General features: G+C 42.5%; 1 protein-coding gene across 1 annotated transcript in view; it reads left to right on the forward strand.

Annotated features, from left to right (window-relative positions):
* Window positions 1-6,591: 6,591 nt before the first annotated feature.
* Window positions 6,592-19,840, forward strand: part of AGO4 (argonaute RISC component 4) — a 37,478-nt gene continuing 24,229 nt past the window's right edge. The window contains 3 exon segments of the mRNA XM_040619250.1: window positions 6,592-6,620; window positions 14,789-14,954; window positions 18,390-18,510. Of these exon segments, the coding sequence (XP_040475184.1) occupies window positions 6,602-6,620; window positions 14,789-14,954; window positions 18,390-18,510 (306 nt within the window). The 5' untranslated portion in view covers window positions 6,592-6,601.

Genomic DNA, 19,840 nt, shown 5'->3' on the forward strand with positions numbered 1-19,840 from the left:
TTAAACATTGTACTGGAGGTTTAGGGCAATTAAACAAGAATATAAAAGAAAAAAACATCCATATTGGAAAAGAGAAAGTTAAAACTATCTCTGTTTGCAGATAACATGATCTTATATATAGAAGATGCTAAAAAATCCACATACACAAAAATGAACTGCTAGAAGTAATAAATTCAGTAAGATTGTGAAGGTAAGATTAATATAAAAAATCAATTGTATTTCTATATATTAGCAATGAACAATCCAAAAATGAAATTAAGATGACAATTCTATAATAGCACCAAAAAGAACAAAATACGCAGGAATACATTTAAGCAAAGAAGTATACAATTTGCACTCTGAAAACTACAAAACATTGTTGAAAAAAATTAAAGCAGACCTAAAGAAATGAAAACATATCCTCTGTTCATGGACTGTAATATTTAATACTTTCAAAATGGCAATAATCCCCAAATTATTCAGCAGATTAAATATAATCCCTATCAAAATTCCAACTGTCTTTTTTTTTTTTTCAGATGTGGACAAGCTGATCCTAAATTTCATCTGGAAATGCAAGAGACCCAGAATAGCCAAAACAATCTTGAGAGAACAAAGTTGGAGGACTGACACTTCCTGATTTCCAAGCTACAAAACTATAGTAATCAAGACAGTGTGATACTAGCATAACAAAAGACAGATTGACAGAACAGAAGTGAGAGTCCAAAAATAAACCCTTACATTTGCAGTTAATTGATTTTGACAAGGGTTGTAGACCATGGGGGAAAGAGGTCTTAAACAAATGGTACTTGGACAACTGTATCTATATGCAAAAGAATGAATTTGAACCCTACCTCCCATCATATACAAAAGTAAACTCCAAATAGATCAAAGACCTAAATGTAAGCGCTAAAACTATAAAATGCATAACAGACAACATGGGAATAAATCTTCATGACTTTAGATCAGGTTTCTTAGATATGATAGCAGAAAAGCACAAGCAATCAGAGAAAAATTAGGCTGTTGAAATTAAAAACTTTTGTGCTTCGGGGCACCTGGGTGTCTCAGTCGGTTGAGCGTCCAACTCTTGATTTTGGCTCTGGTCATGATCTCAGAGTCCTGGGATCGAGCCCCAGGTCAGTCTCCACACTCAGCAGGGAATCTGCTTGAGGATTTCTCTCCCTCTCCCAATGCCCCTGCCCACCTCAAATAAATAAATAAATCTTTTAAAAAAATGAAAAGAACAGAAGATTCAAATCGACATTTCTCCAAAGAAGCTATACAAATAGACAAGTGCATAAATAGATGCTTGACATCATCCGTCCTTAGGGAGATGCAAACCAAATACACAATGAGATACCACCGCATACCCACGGGGATAGGTATAATTGTTTAGAATCTGAAAATCACAAATATTGGCAAGAATGTGGAGAAATTAGAGCACTCACACATTGCTGACGGGAATATAGAATAGTGTAGCCATTGTCGAAAACATTTCCTCAAAAATTTAAACATGGAGTTATCACATAACCTAGTAATTCTACTCCAAGGTACATACCCAGAAGGATTGAAAAGTTATATATTCACACAAAACTTACATGTATCCACGCAAAAACTTGCACATGGGTGTTCATAGCAGTATTATTATAGCCAAAAAATGGAGACAATCCAAATGTCCCTCAACTGATGAATGGATCAAGAAAATATTGCGCTCGGGCGCCTGGGTGGCACAGCGGTTAAGCATCTGCCTTCGGCTCAGGGCATGATCCCGGCGTTATGGGATCGAGCCCCACATCAGGCTCCTCTGCTATGAGCCTGCTTCTTCCTCTCCCACTCCCCCTGCTTGTGTTCCCTCTCTCGCTGGCTGTCTCTATCTCTGTCGAATAAATAAATAAAATCTTAAAAAAAAAAGAAAGAAAGAAAATATTGTGTATGTATGCAATGGAATATTATTCAGCCTTAAAAGCAATGGAGTAGTGGGGCACCTGGGTGGCTCAGTCAGTTGAGCATCCAACTCTTGATCTCAGCTCAGTTCTTGATCTCAGGGTCATGAGTTCAAGCCCTGCACTAGGCTCCATGCTGGGCATGGAGCCTACTTAAAAAAAAAAAAAAGCAATGAAGTATTGATGCATGCTACAACATGGATACACCTTGAAAACATTATGTTAAGTGAAAGAGCACATACTGTATGATTCCATTTATATGAAATGTCCAGAATAGGCAAATCCACAGAGACAGAAAGTAAATTAGTGGTTTCCAGGGGCTGGGGTATAGGGTTTCTTGTTGGATGATGAAAATGTGCTGGAATTGAATAGTGGTGAGGATTGCACAATCATCACTAAAATACCACTTGTGGTATTTTGTGAATACACTAAAAAACCACTGAATTTTACACATTAAAATGGCGAATTTTACTGTATGTGACTTTTATCTCAAAAAAATGCAAAAGAGCAAGGCTGCCAGTAGAGTAGAGCAGGTGGGCAGAAATTCCATTTGGATGCCAGGTGGCATCTCTTGGCAAGCTAGTCTGGTTCAGTAGTGTCCAATGCAGGTCCCTGTCCTCCTCAGCCAAGTGGCTCCACTTCAGCTCCCACTTAAGATTTTTGTTTGAATAAGGGGTTCCCCAGCTAAAAAAGAGTGAAAGCCCTTGGCCCAACTGATCAATTGCAGTCGTTCCTCCCCGACATTGAACCTCCAGACTTGTGGAATGTTAGTATGAGGAGAGGCTGGGGAGTCAAAACATCAACAGAGGCCAGTAGCCCAGACAAGGGTTGGAGTGTCACAAACAGCGCTGGTGGCTGGAACCCAGCCTTCTGGCACGGTGTCCACTAGCAAGGCTCCCTCTGGCTCCTTCTGATCTCAGGGGAGCATTGACATATTTGAGAGGTTTAGTTTCATTCATAAACCTCGACTGAGCATGTTCTGGCTCTCACCCCCGGGTGGGTGAGCCAAGTCCCTGTCCTCAGGTGGCTCGGGCACAGGACGTGAAAACATGCTCAGTCCCTGACAGTTCTGCTCCCCTCTCTTGGACTGAGCTGAGATCTTGGGTTCACCGTCTCTCAAAGGGCAGCAAGACAGTGGCGGGGGAGCAGCTCTTAGCCCGGAGAAAGGAGGGAAGGGACGAAAATTCGTGACTATCGGGCACATATATTGGGCCAGACACACAGGAACATGTGCATATATGATTTAACTTCCTCCTTACTGACTCCTTTCGCAGTAGGTGAAGGGACGTGTCCCAGGTGCTTGGAGCTCATATGCCGTAGAACTGAGATTTGAACCCAGGATCATCTGATTTGAAAGTCTGTGCCCTGGAGAAGCTGGAAGTTCACCCAGAGTTTTTCACCTAGGCTCCTCCATTAGACCATTTCTAGCTCCCACTGTTTACTCATTACTTGCTCATTCATTCATTCATCCCATATATTTCCCTGAGTAGGCATGTGGTACCACATAATGTATTAAGCAACAAACACACAAACCTGAATACCCGAATAAGGCATAAGCCCTGCATTCAGGGATTTATAATATATTGGGAGCTAAGCCTGGACTGAGACATGAGACCAGGGGCTGAGTTAATTATACCACCAAGGGAGGCCCTATGGTGGTTTGGACAGATGGCAAGTGGTTTTAATATGAGAATGAGAATTCAAGGTTTGGGGCAATGGGGGCAAGTATATTGTTAATTCTCTACCCAGCCCCCGCCCTGTCCCATAGATGTGTGGGGTGTGGGAGAATGAGCAGTCACCATCAGAGAGCGCTGAGGGGGAAGTGGTATTCTGGGGCATGGCTTCTACTCAGCCACAGCAGGAAGTGGAAGGAGGGTGTGCTGAACAGGCCAAGGCTTAGGGGAGTTTACTGACTATAGAACTTTGGTTTGGGAGGGCTCAGTCAGAAGGGTCTTTGGGAAGGGGGTGGAGGGTGCTAGAGTGAGTTTGGGAAGGAAAATGTAGATGATCAGAGGGGTCAAGAATGACAGAGTGAGAGACAAGGATTGAGGCATTGCAGTCCTGACTGAAACTATGGTGTAAATACATTTCATACTCAGGTTTCTGAGGCTATTTTTGGTACAGGAAACAAGCTATCAGCTTTGCTCAGGGTACCAAATAGAACATGGGGGAAATTTATTAGGAAGTGCAAGAGGGAAAATCAGCCTCAACTCAGCCTGGAACCCACCAGCACCGTTTAAACTATGGAGGAATTTAGCCTGGAGTGGAGAAGAAGGGAGGTGGCTACTAGGTTTAACTCAAAGCTTGACCTCTAGTTGGTTTTTCTTATTCTCTTAGCTGTAAACCAGTCTGTTCATTTGGTGAATACTTCCATCTCTTCAAACTTGCTATCCCCTCTTACTGTTTCCAGTTCATATCTGGTTGAACAGAGAAGTAGCATGGTGCTATGGAAAGAACTTGGAATACAGTATCCGTCCCTCTAGAATCTAGTCACTCAATTAAAAGTCCCACTTCCACAGCCAGTCAGGGATGGAAGCAGCCAGAACTAGAATGCAGGATTTAGATCTCCAATTTCTCCATCCTTCACTGTGGTATCATATAACACAGAGCCTAACTTCCTTAGCTTCCCTGAGCTTCAGTTTTCTTAAAAATATCTACCTTATAATAGTTGTGAAGATTAAATGACATGTGAAGCCCATAATACAATGCCTGGCCATGAAGTGCCCCTAACATTTTTTTTTTTTTTTTTGACAGAGAGACAGCCAGTGAGAGAGGGAACACAAGCAGGGGGAGTGGGAGAGGAAGAATCAGGCTTCCAGCGGAGGAGCCTGATGTGGGGCTCGATCCCAGAACGCCGGGATCACGCCCTGAGCTGAAGGCAGACGCTTAACGACTGAGCCACCCAGGCGCCCCCTAACATTTTTTTTAATCATTACATGCAAAAACTACCTGGCTCTCTGGCTTGATGCTCAAATGAGTATCTCATTATACATGTTATGGGCTGAAGGTATGCAATTCATATGTTGAAATCCTTACCGCCACTACCTCCGAATGTGACTATTTGGAGATAGAGTCTTTAAAGGGGTAATTGAGTTAAAACAAAGTCTTTAAGTTGGGCCTAATCCAGCATGATTGGTGTCCTTATAGGAAGACGACATTTTGACACAGACACGTACAGAGGGAAGATCATGTGAAGACAGTGAGAAGATGGCCATCTACAAGCAAAAAAGAGAGATCTCGGAAGAAACCAATCCTTGATCTTGGACATCTAGCCCCCAGAACTTTGAGAAAATTAATTTCTGTTGTTTAGGCCACTCAGTCTGTGGTACTTTCTTTCTTTCTTTTTTTTTTTTTTTTAAGATTTTATTTATTTATTTGACAGAGATAGAGACAGCCAGCGAGAGAGGGAACACAAGCAGGGGGAGTGGGAGAGGAAGAAGCAGGCTCATAGCGGAGGAGCCTGATGTGGGGCTCGATCCCGTAACACCAGGATCATGCCCTGAGCCGAAGGCAGGCGCTTAACCGCTGTGCCACCCAGGCGCCCCTCTGTGGTACTTTCTGATGGCTGCCTTGGGAAACTAACAGAACACATACACATTGCATTGTGCCCCTGTAACTGGTGGGCAGAAGGCTCCCTCGTTTTGCTGACTAGAAACTGCTTCTTGGCCTCTAGTGCTATGTTCTCCAACTCAAAGTTCCAGCTGGAAGCCCCGAAGGCTCTGGTCCCAATGGTCTGGTCATGCTGCCTTAGACTGGGTGTTGCTCCCTTGGCTCTTGGCTGCTAAGAGGAAGTCATGTGAGAAAGCAAGACTTGCCCTTCTGAAGTGACTGGTGACTTGCTGACCAGAGGTGGATCTAGCAAGAGAATATTTCATGCATCATGGTCCATTCCCGGGCTGCTTTCAGGCTGCACGGGGAGGGAAGGGCAGCCGGGTGTGCAATTTGAATGAAGCAATGGAGGAAAAGTGCTGCGTCTGTGGTGACCCTGGTGTCCTCTGTCCCAGGACAGTAGAGAAAGAGGAGACAGAGGAGAAACAAGGGGTCTGAGGGGAATCATAGGGCGCCTTCCACCTCCAGAAGTGGCGAACTGTGTTTGTGGATCAGCGGGGTTTGCAATACCGATCTTTGCGGGCTACCGTTTGCCGGGAGGCTCTGGGACCACAGCACGAAGCCCCCCACAGCCTTTTGCCGGGTTGGCGGTCCTGGGCGGACAGGGCAGCGCAGAACGGGCGAGCGCGTACCCGACACGTCCTCGGGGCACTGCCCCCTCCGGGCGCGCGCGCCCGCCCCCGCCCCACCCCGTCCCGCCCCCCGCTGGGCTCCGGTGGACCCGGCGCCCGGGGCCGCGCACGCCCCCTCCGAGAGCCGGGACCCTGGGCCGCGCGCGCCCCGCGCCCCCTCCCCGTCCGGCGGGCGCGCGCGCTGGCTCCCGCTCCCGCTCCCGCTGGCAGCGGCGGCGGCGGCGGCGGGGATTGTTTTTGTTGTCGCTGAGTCGAAGAGCTGCGTGGGATGGGCCTGGGGCGCCGCCGCCGCCCCCTGCCCAGCGCCCGCGTCTCCGCGGCGCCCCCCCGAGCGCCAATATTCCGGAGATCAAGCGTTACGCGGCGGCGGCGGCGGCGGCGGCGGCGGGGCCCGGAGCGGGAGGCGCCGGGGACCGGGGCGAGGCGGCCCCCGCCGCCGCCATGGAGGCTCTGGGACCCGGTGAGGAGCGCGCTCGGGCCGGGGCTCGGCTGCGGCCCCGGGACTGGTGGGCGGGCAGGCGGGCGGGTCGCTCCCGGTCTCCCCCATCGGCCGTTGCTTACCTGGGTTCCGGCCGTCAGGCGTGGGGGAAGGGGATCGGTGCCCCATGGCACAAGCCGGATGGAGCTGACCCGGGCCTTGGGGGGCGGAGACCGCACTCCAGCCTGGAGAGACGAGCCAGGTCTCGAGGTCTAAGGGAGGCAGGCCCAGGATGGTGACCCCCGTTCCCAGGTAGACGAGAGACCTAACCCAACCTCGGGGAGGTGGTCTGTGCGCCAGGGTTGAGGCGGGCCAGTTTGGGCCTCAGAAGGAATGATCTGTGCCAGGTGCTAAACTGAGGCCTGGCCTGGACTGGACCGGGAAGGACCCCTTCCTACTACCAGTGGTATTCTTGGCATGGGGCCACACCCGTGTTTTTCTCTGCGCTGGTAGACGGTCCAGAGCCCTCAGATAAGGAAGAAGAACTTCCTCCAAACACTTCTCATGACCCCCAAAGGCCAAGGGGCAAAGTACCCACCCTTTCTTGAAGGCCCTGAAGTCTCAGGAGATATGGTCCTATGCCTCTGTCAGTCTGTGCAACAGTCCCGGGGTGATCTGGGCCATCGCCTTAGTGACAGGCAAGTTACCAGCGAGTCCATTCTAGGATAGGCTTTAATGCCCTGAGTTCTCGTCTAACTGGGTTATAGGTGGTTGTGAGGATTAAATGAAGGTGAAAGTGCTTTGGAAACTGTAATTCCCCATCTTCATGAATGACCTCTGTTTATCTCTCCCAGTTCTGCCCAAACCAGAGGAACCATCCCAGGGTGTAACAAAAGCTCTGCAGGTTGGGAACCTGGTGCTCCCGCCTCAAACCCCAACGGGTTTCTAATGCCTTGGCTAAGTAGGGCAGGGTTTAGAGGCTGTGATAGAATTAACTTTACTATCAAACCTTATCTACATAGTGGACTTAGTTGTAGGGCATTTCATTTTTTTAGTGTGTAGAAAATTCAGTTTGCCATTTGAGTTTGAAAACTTTGCAGATTTGTTTGCTTAGAACTTGTTTATATAACTGAATAATTAAAGCCCACCTTAATTTGCTGCTTAAAGTATTTTTTAAAGGCCCCCACCATCAAATTTCATATGCCTTTTAAAAATAAATTGGTTTTGTGACATTAATATTATTTGATAAGCCTCAATCCGAGTATTACAACTGGTTTACTTCAACTGTGTCCCCCAGCCAAAGGCATGATCATGTCTTCAGGAACGTAACAGACTTCTGTTCAAATCCAATCTCGTAATTTAATAGTTGTATAACCTTGGGCAAATTACTTAATTCCTTTGAACTTTCATTTCCTCATCTATAAAATGAGGGTAATAATAATTATGTGCTGCAAGATTGTTGTGAGAATGAAATGAGATAATGTATATGAGGAATCTTATCGTGGAGACTAATGCATTGTAGATATTCAACAAATGTTTCCTCTTCCCTCCCGGTTAGTAATTCATAATTGAAGCAACTGTTGCATTTATGAGCTGATGCTGGAAGAGACTATGTAACTAACTGTGTATACAAACTGAATTTCTTGGAAAAGATCAACCTGGGAGAGTTAGGAACCCCCTAGGGACTTTGGGGGGGGGTTGATTTTAGCTTTTGCAGATTTGAAGACTTAGCTCACTCAGGATCTTGAAAAATTAATTCTCACTAAGCACAGTTTTAAGACACGAGTGTATAAATCAAAATGTCACATAGATCTTTTCTGTTAACTAGAATATTTTCTTGCCTGCTGTCTAGCAAACCCGTTTTCAGGTGTCACAGTACCTTGGAAACCCAATTAATAATAAGCTGCTTGCTGAGCATAGAATTGGAGCAAAGGGAGTTGATAGTCTTGTGGGATATTTTATGCAGGCTGTTTTAGAACTTAGAGAAGCATTTCAGCTTTGTCGAAGCACATCACTCTAGTGCTTTGTGCCCTCCTCACTTGAATAATCACTGACATATTCTCAGTCTTGCCGTGCTCTCTCCTTACCCCATTTTGGTTTCTGACAATAGTAACTTAGAAATATAGCTAGTCAGATTACCAGTTATTTTGGCTATATTAATGATAACTTTTATTTTTACAGTGCTTTAGAGTTTGGAAGGTGCTTTCATAGCTCTTAGCTCATTTGATCTTCTGTGAGGTAGGCAAGGTAGCATTGGCCCCATTTTACAGATGAATAAAGAGATTCGGAGAGCTTAAGTGACTTTATCAAAATCTCAAGGCTGAGTGGTGAATTGCGGATGAGTCTGGGTCACCTGACCCCTAGTCTATTGCTCTTCTCTTCATTTCAGGCTGACTTCATCCAATCGGTGTTGAGTAATGTTTGTTTCCTCTTTGGAAGATGTAATTTTCTGACTTTCTCACCATCTTTTGGAGATGTGCCCATTATAAAGCCCAGGGACCTTTGAGCACTGACTCTTAACATTTATGCAAGTACAGCCGTAACGGCTAACATTTATTGAGCACTTAGTATTATGAGGCACTGTGTTAAGCTTTATGTGTACATTATCTCATGGGATCCCCACAATTGCTTTATGAAGTAGATGCTATTATTACCACACCTCCCATCTTTAACAGATGAGGAAACTGAGGCACACAGTGACTAAGACAATCGCCCAAGGTTGTGCAGTTAAGGAGTGGTAAAACGAAGATTGAAACCTCCACAGTTTGGTTCTGCCTTAGCCATTGGGCTTTATTTCTTTGTAAGTAGTTTGCTGAATTCAAAGAAACTAGCTTTTGGAGAATTTTAGATTATAGTTTTCTAAATAAATCCAAACTTACTCAAAGAAATGACGACTCACCTTCTAGCTTTTCTCTCTTACCAAGGAAAAGGCACACACTACTTACCTTTCTCCCTTAGTCCCACTTCTTTCACTTCCTCTGCCTCTGTCCCTTTGGCAACAAGTCCTTCAGAGATACCTTAGGATTGTGAAGTACATTGAGGAAGAAAAAGCACTGGGCTGGGAATTGGGAAACCTAATCCCAACCTAAATCCTAGTCACAATTTGAAATCAAAGCCCTATGTCCTTGGGCAAGTCCTTTGCTCCAAAATTCTGTTTCTGAATTTCTATCATAAAATATTTATGATATAATGATTGTTTAAATGTAGCTTAGACTATGCAGAGCTAACTTGTCTATATGATTTAATTGGGTTAATTCAGTGTGCCTATCACCTCTGATACTATTTATTATTTACCTCTTACCTTGTTTTTAAATGTCTTACCACAGCCAGAGTAGATCCCTTGCACACCAGAAGTGGAACTCAATTCCAAGCAATCATATTTTTAGTATAAATTATGTGCTTTTGCATAAGTGAAAAATAATAGTCAATTCTTGGGTTTTAGGAATGACTGGGTTTCCGTTCAGTCTCTACCTGGAGCTGCTACAGAGGTGATTGGTACAGACATACCTTAGGGATATTGTGGGTTCAGTTCAGATCACCGCAATAGAGTGACTATCACAAGAAAGCAAATCCAATGAATTTTTTGGTTTCTCAGTACATATAAAATTTAGGTTTACACTATACTGTAGTCTAATGTGCAATAGCATTATGTCTAAAAAATGTGCATACCTTAATTAAAAAATACTTTATTGTTAAAAAGTGCTAACCATCATCTGAGCTTTCAGCGAGTCATAATCTTTTTGCTGGTGAGGGCTCTTGCTTTGATGCTGATGGCTGCTGACAGATCAGGTAATGTTGCTGAAGTTTGAGGTGGCTATGGCAACTTCTTAAAATGAGACAGTGATGAAGTTTGCCACATCAATTGACTCTTCCTTTCATGAATGATTTCTCTGTAGCATGCAGTGATGTTTGATAGCATTTTACCCACAATAGAACTTCTTTCAGAATTGGCGTCTACCCTCTTGAACCCTGCCACTGCTTTATCAACTGAGTTTGTATATTCTGGGTCCTTTGTCGTCAGTTCAACAATCTTCATAACATCTTCACCAGGAATAGATTTCATCTCAAGAAACCACTTTCTTTGCTCATCCGCAGAAGCAACTCCTCATCCTTTGAAGTTTTATCATGAGATTGCACCCACTCAGTCCCGTCTTCAGGCCTAACTTCTAATTCCAGCTCTCTGGCCGTTCCCACTACATCTGCAGCTATTTCCCCCCTTGAAGTCTGAACCCCTCACAGTCATCCAGGAGGGTGGGAATCAAGTTCTCCCAAACTCCTATTAATGCTGATATTTTGAGCACTTCCCCTGAACCCTGAGTCTTCCTAAAGGCATCTAGAATGGTGAATCCTTTCTAGAAGGTTTTCAATTCTCTTTGCCGAGATCTAGCAGAGGAATCACTCTCTATGACAGCTATAGCTTTATGAAATGTGTTTCTCAAATAATGTCTTTTGTTTTTTTCAAATAATAAGTCTTGAAATCAAAATTACTCATTGATTAATGGGCTGCAGAATGGATGTTGTATTAGCAGACAGGAAAACAACACTAATCTCGTTGTATACCTCTGTCAGAGCTTGTGGGTGACCAGGTGCGTTGTTCATGAGCAGTAATATTTTGGTTTTTTTTTTTTGGGGGGGGGATTTCTGTTTTTGTTTTTTTTTTTTTTTTAAGATTTTTTATTTATTTATGTGACAGAGACAGCCAGCGAGAGAGGGAACACAGCAGGGGAGTGGGAGAGAAAGAAGCAGGCTCCCAACGGAGGAGCCCGATGTGGGACTCGATCCCGGAACGCCGGGATCACGCCCTGAGCCAAAGGCAGACGCTTAACGACTGCGCCACCCAGGCGCCCCATGAGCAGTAATATTTTGGAAGGAATCTTTTTTTCCTGAGTAGTATTTCTCTACAGCGGGTTTAGGTATTCAATAAACCACGTTATAAACAGATGTGCTGTCATCCAGGCTTTGTCATTTCATTTATAGAGCACAGGCAGAATAGATTTAGCATACTTCGTAAGGACCTTAGGATTTTCAGAATGAACATTGGCTTGAGCTTAACGTCACCAGCTGCATTAGCCATTAACAAGAACTGGTCTGTCCTTTGATGCTTTGAAGCCAGGCATTGACTTCTCTCCAGCTATGAAAGTCCTAGGTGATCTCTTCTTCCAGTATAAGGCTGTTTCAACCACATTGAAAATCTGTAGCCACCTTCATTGTCTTAACTAGACCTTCTGGAGAACTTGCTGCAGCTTCTCTATCAGCACTTGCTGCTTCCCCTTGCACTTTTATGTTCTGGAGGTGGCTTCTTTCCTTAAACCTCATGAACCAACCTCTTCTAGCTTCAAACATTTCTTTCTTTTGTTCTTTCTTTCTTTCTTTCTTTCATATTCCTTTCTTTTTCTTTTCTTTTTTCTTTTTCTTTCTTTTTTTTTTTAAGAGCACAAGCAGGGGTTAGGGGGCAGGGAGAGAGGGAGAGAGAGAATCTCAAGCAGGCTCCATGCTTAGCCTGGTGGGGCAGAGGGTGGGGAGGCTTGGTCTCAGGACCCTAAGATCCTGACCTGAGCCAAAATCAAGAGTCAGATGCCCAACTGACTGAGCCACCCAGGTGCCCCTAGCTTCAAACTTTTCTTCTGCAGCTTCTTCACCTCTCTCAGCCTTCATAGAATTGAAGAGAATTAGGTCTTGGTCTGGGTTAGGCTTTGACTTAAGGGAATTTTGTGGCTCATTTGATCTCTCCAGACCCCTTTCTGCATATCAGCAATAAGGTTGTTTTGCTTTCTTATCATTCTTGCGTTCGCTGTAATAGCACTCTTAACTTCCTTCAGGAACTTTCCATTGCATTCTCGACTTGGCTGACTGTTTGGCACAAGAGGCCTACTTTTTGGCTTGTCTTGGCTTTTGACATGCCTTCCTCACTAAGCTTAATCATTACGAGCTTTTGATTGAAAGTGAGACACATGTGACTCTTCCTTTCACTTGAACACTTGAAGGCCATCGTAGGGGTATTAATTGGCCTAGTTTCAGTGTTGTAGTGTCTCCGGGAACAGGGCTGCTCAAGGAGAGGAAGAGAGGGAAATGGCCAGTCAGTGGAGCAGTCAGAACGCACAACATTTATGGATTAAATTTATTGTCTCATGTGATTGCAGTTCGTGGCACCCCAAAACAATTACAACAGCAACTCAAAGATCACTGATCACAGATCACCATAACAAACATAATAATAACGAAAAAGTTTCAAATATTGTGAGAATTACCAAAATGTGACGCAGAGACGAGAAATGAGCAAATGCTGTTTGAAAAATAACACCAATGGTCTTGCTCAATGCAGGATTGCCACAAATCTTCAATTTGTAAAGCATGTAATATCTGCAAAGCACAATAAAGCAAAGTGCAATTAAATGAGGTATGCCTGAATTAACATTTATTGAATTCCTACAACGTGCTAGTCCTTGAATGAGGTATTGAGGAGATAACAATGAATTGGAGATCCATTCCTTCTAAGAATTTGCAGCCTAGTGGATGGGACAATAATTAAATGTTGTTTCTATGTACTTGTGCTAAGTGCTCCCTTATACAGAGTCTTGGGTACCCCAAGGATGCATCTTTACTGGAAACTTCCAGTAAAGAAGTCACACCTAACCTGAGTTTTGAAGGATGAGTAGAGTTAGGGAAAGATTGAACAATGAATTTAATATGTGAGATTTTCAAAAACTTTAAAAGTTAGTATATGGAGATCTGTCAACACACATCTCATTAAAGTGTTTGATTTGATTCTTCCTAAGTGATGTTGGACCAGAATAGCTTCTTGCTTTAAAGTTTTCTCTCCTTAGTGAATTGTCTTTGTTCTTGGCAAAATGCCAGAGCAATAAGAACCTGTGGTAACTTTCCACTGTAATCACAGCCCACTTTATTCAACACCTATTCATAGCAGAAAAGATGTTTATTTTTTAGGCCAGTGTCTACTTGACATTATCATCAGAAGTAAGGTTTTCTAGAGTCAAATATTTCCCAGTCTGTGTTTCCTCAATCCTTATCTCCTGAATTTTGGTAGATATTTGATTCTAAAAAGAGAGAGTTTAGGCGGAAAAAATAAGTTGGGTAAGTGATTAAACAGATTTGTTTATTATAAAACTCATTAGAGAATTTAATACAATAATGTACATTGGAATTTTGAGAAGGGGAGAGATGTACAGTTTCTTTAGCTTATGGAATCCTTTCTTTTTGTGGAATATTTTATGAAACATCAATGGAATAATTTGGAATGACTGCTCTGTCTAGACCAGGGTTTCTCACCCGCAACACTGTTGATATTTTGGATAGATACTTCTTTGTTGTAGGGGGCTGTCCTGTGTACTCTAGGATGTTTAGCTGCTCCTAGCCCCTACCCACCATACATCAATAGCACCCTCTGAGTGGTGACAACCAGAAATGTCTCCAGACATTTGTCAGATGTTTCCTGGGGGACACTGTCTCCCCCAGGTTGAGAACTGCTGGTCTAGACTGTAAGTTCTTGAAGGCAGAAACTCTTTTTCCTGAATCTGCAGCACAGGTTAGACGTGGAATAAGTGAATAAGTGTTGAATAAATGAACTAGACGTTATGATCAAGAAGTGTCACATTGTCCAGATTCTGCAAACATGAGGTTATAAACAATAAAGTCTAGCATTATTGGTATTGTTTCACTATCTAAATTAGCAAGTAGATTAATAAATATAGCTGCTGTTAATCTCCTCCTGTCTGTACAAATTATAATAATGTAGGCTAGTTTGTGAAGGATTAATGGCTCTTCTCCAGCCCAAGCACGGTGATCGTCCCTAGAGCTTAGAGATGGTTTTATTTTCAAATGCATATAATTTGGGGGTGCCTGGCTGGCTCTGTCAGTGTAGCATGCAACTCTCGATCTCCGGGTTGTAAGTTTGAGCCCCACATTGGGTGTAGAGATTACTTAAAAATGAAATCTTTTAAAAAATGCGTATAAGTTTGTAAGCCAACCTATAGATCTACTGATGCTCGTAAGAGGTTTTCTGCAGTAGCCTGTATCTGAGAGGAGTTCATTATACTGTCTATGTAACTTTGATGTCCCCCAGATTCAAAATATCTGAATAGTTTGAATATTTGCCACATGGCAAAATATTTAGAAATCTAGGAAACCTTAGGTTAAAAGAATATGATCCTTTATGACCAAATAGCACATCAAATGTCTTTCAATCTCTTCAGGACCTCCAGCCAGCCTGTTTCAGCCACCTCGTCGTCCTGGCCTTGGAACTGTTGGAAAACCAATTCGACTGTTAGCCAATCATTTTCAGGTTCAGATTCCTAAAATAGACGTGTATCACTACGATGTGGATATTAAACCAGAAAAACGGCCTCGCAGAGTCAACAGGTAAGGATTAGAAAAAGTAGACTGCTATATATTTAAGTGCATATAGCTTATTTATTGTGTATCATATTGTTCTCTAAATTCTTTCAACATGGAGGCTTTGTTTTCTAAGATGGTAAGTTTCTTGATAGCAGCCTTGTTGTTTCATACTTGGTTATCCTCCACACATTCTAGCAGAGTGCTGGATACATTGTTGTTCAATAAGTAAATACTTACCGAGTGAAGGAGAACATCACTCTTATTGTCCAATGGTAGCAGAAATTCAAATAATAAATTTAAAAAGGTGAAACGTTAGTGTCCATGGGAAGTTAGAACTGTCTGAAAATTCAGGGGCATCTGGCTGGCTCAGTTGGTGGAGCGTGCAACTCTTGATCTCGGGGTTGTGAGTTTGAGCCCCATGTTGGATGTAGAGATTACTTAAAAATAAAATCTTAAAAAAAAACTATCTGTAAATTCCGATTTTATTATTAAGTGTTAGTATTGGACATGAGAAAAATGTAAGTGTGAAGGCAGAAGAATCATCTTGGAGTATTGAAAAAAGTAAGCTCGGAGAGAAGCTCTGTTTAGTTCTCACATTACTCAAGAGGGCTCTAGATGAGATGATTTAAGCCTTGTGGTTTGTGTGGCAGGAATTTACCGAGTGTGGAGACATAGTCCTGCAGTAGGTATTTTTACAACGCTATGAACAGCTACTTACCTTTTCCCCTTTTTCATGCCAGGGTGGTTAAGCAATCCTTAATATTAGGATTCTTGCCTTTCTAAGAATGCCTGTGCTGTCAAGCACAATATTTTATGCTGCTTGATTTTTGTTTCTCATTATAGATCAATAATATGGCTTTCTGGTACAGTTTAATCTCATGCAAGCCCAAAATTGCTTGGCTATTGTATAACGGAGATCAATTATAATAGAAGTGGTATTAATGGCTAACATTAATCCATCCCATGACTATTTTATTGAGTGCTCACTACGTACCAGGTATTGTTCTATGTCCTGGGAATGCAACATGAACAAAAAAAGCAAAAGTTTCTACCCTTGAGGAGCTTATATTCTAACAGGGGAGAAGACCAAAAATAAATGAATAAGCAAATAAAACATATTACATGTTAGTCAGTGATAAGTGCTATGAAGAAAAATAAATCAGGCAAAGAAGATAGAGAATGGGGGTGGGGGGAGCCACTGAGATATTCTTAATAACTTTTGGACGTGGTGTCACCAAGATGTGCTGATGGACGGAACATGGGGTATGAGGGAAGAAATGAGTCATGCTCGATCCCAGGGTTTTTGTCCTATGCAAGTGGAAAAATGGAGTTGCCGTTTATTGGGATGAGGAAAACTATGGGAGAGGTCAACAGGGCTGGCAGATCAGGAGACCTGTTTTGGACACATTAGGGCTGAGATGTCTCTGAGACGTCCTAGTGGAGATGCTGAGCGGGGAGATGAATAGATGAAGTTGGATTCAGGGGAGAGGTCCACGCTAGAGACAAACATTTGAGAGTCATCACCATATTGGTGGTAAAGCTATGAGCCAGGTAAAATTATATCGGAAGTGAATGTGGTTAGAGAAAGGAAGACTCCGAGACTGAGTCCTGGGGCACCCCAATATTTTAAAATTGGGGAGATGAGGATTATTAGCCAGGAGACTAGCATGGAGAGGCCACTGGGATAGGCGAGAACTGGGACAGAGTGAGGAGGCAAGGGAAGATGTTGTAGGTTGGAGGAATTTATCATCTAATGTTCAAGGAGCACTGAATTTAGCATTGTGGAGCCCACTGGGGACCTTGATAAGAGTAGTTTTGGTGGAGGGAAGGCGGAGAAGGTTTAAGAGAGACAGGAGAAGAGCAGTTAGAGACAACTCCTTTAAGGGATTTTGACACAAAGGGGAGCAGACAAGTGGGATGTTCCAATGAGGAGGAAGTCAGGTCAGGGAAGTTTAATTGTTTTGAAGAAGAGAGAAACTATAGCATATCTGTATGCTGAAGGAAATAATCCAGTAAAGAGGAAAAAGTTGATAATTCAGGAAAGAGGAAAATTCTTAGAGTCGTATCCATGAACACACCAGAGTAAGCAGGCTTATTGTATGACAAGCACGGTTCTAAATATTCTGTGTGTATTTATTCACTTAATACAACAAACTTTTGTGGTAGGTATTATGATTATTACGATTTTACAAAGAAAAGAAACAGAGAATGGGAGATTCAGTACTTGTCCAAGGTCACGCAGCTCTGCCGCTCAGTCACTGTGTGACCAGGGACAGATCACTTGCCTATTCTGATTTTTTTTTCTCTTTCTGCTATGGAGACAGTAATCATTACCCTATCTGTCTCACAAAGATTAAGTGAGAATAGAGGTGAAAATATCTCTTCACTATAAGACAATTTATGGTTATAATTTAAGAATGTAAGATGAGAAATTACCCTTCCGATATGAAAATGTATTATTCTTAAGATAGCTTTTTTAAATCGGTAATATACGATACTACATTTTTCCATCAATTGTTTTCAGTTGCACAATTTGGATTATAAATGTGTATCTTTTCCATAGATTTTGTTTGCAGAATATGAATGCCTTAGCTAGTTGTGATGTATTTTGGCTTTTAAGATACAGTTGCCACCTGTAGCACTCACTGAACATTGGTAAGATACAGTTTTCATTAACTGTAGCATTCCAAAATCTTACAGACTCAGATCTGTCCATCTCAAACCATATACTGTAGTTACCCTGCGACTGCCTTTACTTCCGAGCCTGCAGACGGTGTGGTCCGGCACATGCGCAAGAACACTTAGGTAAAGCTGTGCGTGCTTGACTGAGGGAAAGGCTTTCATTCTAAAAAGAAAGAAACTACATTGGTAATCTTTATGGAATGACAGTATTTTACATTTCCTTCTCTACACTGCTCTTTGGAGTTAAGACAGTATGAAGAATAATAAATTACCAGCATTAGACAAAGGGGTTGACTTTGAGTATGACGCATCTTGGATTTATTGGTCCTCACATTTCTGAATTTCCGCCTACTCTCTTTTCTGAAACCATGATACTTGAATGAGGATGTTTATTTGCTAACACATTTAGCGTGGCTCAGTTATGAGTACTCATGCCAAACTTGGATACCTAAGATGGGTTGTTCTCGTAGGGCTATACTTGTCATGGGAGAGGATTATGAAAGTCAAGAGTTTGAGAGGGTGCCATAAATGTCATGCTCTGTTTTTATTCCCTGCTTTTCTTATCATCTCGCAGCTGCTTTTGTTCCCTTGTTGCTACCTTTCTTTCGTTGACCGTTGTTAACTATTTTTTTTTAATTACTGAGGTCGATTATAACTATAACTCTTACTTTTTCCAAGTAGTTTTGAACTCAATTTAGGTGATTACGGTATGGCGATAGTTTCCTTACTGCTCACCATTTCTCGAAGCTAACTGCCACTGTCTCCATTACTGTTAAGAGAGGTGGTAGATACAATGGTGCGGCACTTCAAGATGCAAATATTTGGTGATCGGCAGCCTGGCTATGATGGCAAAAGAAACATGTACACAGCACATCCACTACCAATTGGACGGGACAGGGTAAGTGTTAACAGCCAGAAATGCGTATTAGACCTGGGTCGCTTACATAGGACAAAACTGTTGCTCTTTCTAACAACAACTTAATTCTTAGAGTTGTTTCACATGGTGATGATAGATGTCTTACTGTGTCCGTAGTCTCTTGTCCCTTAGTTAACCAATAATCGAAGATGAGATTAGCATTGGAATATAGGTTGATTATAACTATTAGAATTAGATTAGATTAGGTTGATTACATATATTCCAAGTTTTTCATGTTGCTAATGTACTTGCTATATGAGTCTGAACAATGGAGTTTTTATAGATTATAGAAAATTACAGATTATAGAAAACACCCACTTATGAAAATATTCATTATACCATAATAACTTTTTCTTTTACAAGTTTAGTTTTTAAATTAGAAAAGCAATATGTAAACATACACTCCTTATAAACTTACTTAGAAATCTAGAAATACTGGGGCGCCTGGGTGGCGCAGTTGTTAAGCGTCTGCCTTCGGCTCAGGGCGTGATCCCAGAGTTCTGGAATAGAGCCCCGCATCGGGCTTCTCTGCTAGGAACCTGCATCTTCCTCTCCCACTCCCCCTGCTTGTGTTCCCTCTCTCGCTGGCTTTCTCTCTCTGTCAAATAAATAAATATAATCTTTAAAAAAAATAAAAAAGAAATCTAGAAATACTGAGATTTCCTGCCTCCCTACCTGCCTGCATCCCCCAATCCCATTTTCCTTTTTAGAAGAAACTACTCTGATAGTTTGGTATGTATCCTTTCAGATATTTATATGTGCATTAGCTATTTATGCATATGCTTATGTATATTCTTATTTGTTTGCATATCATTCTAGAATTTGCTTTTTCATTTAACAATATGTCTGGGAGATCTTTCCAGTTCTGTACATTTAAATACACCTTATCATTTATTTAATTCAAATTCTTTTTTATTGTGGTTAAGTATGCATAACATAAAATTCACTATTTTAACCATTTTTAAGTGTACAATTCAGTGGCATTTAGTGTATTCACGTTGTTGTGCAATCATAACCACTATCAATCTCCAAAACTTTTTTATCATCCCAAACTGAAAGTACATACCCACGAAGCATTAAGTTCTCCTGTCCCCTTCCCCCAGTTCCTGGTATCCACTATTCTACCTTAGGTCTTGGGGCGCCTGGATGGCTCAGTTGGTTAAGCATCTGACTCTTGATTTTGGCTCAGGTCATGATCTCACGGTTGTGAGATCGAGCCCTGTGTTGGGCTCTGTGTGTGGAGCCTGGTTGAGATTCTCTCTCTCCCTCTCCTTCTGCCCCTCCCTCTTTCTGTCCCTATGAATTTGACTAG

The sequence above is a fragment of the Ursus maritimus genome, unplaced genomic scaffold (genome assembly GCF_017311325.1).
Source record: "Ursus maritimus isolate PB19 unplaced genomic scaffold, ASM1731132v1 scaffold_32, whole genome shotgun sequence".
NCBI classification, from domain to species: domain Eukaryota; kingdom Metazoa; phylum Chordata; class Mammalia; order Carnivora; family Ursidae; genus Ursus; species Ursus maritimus.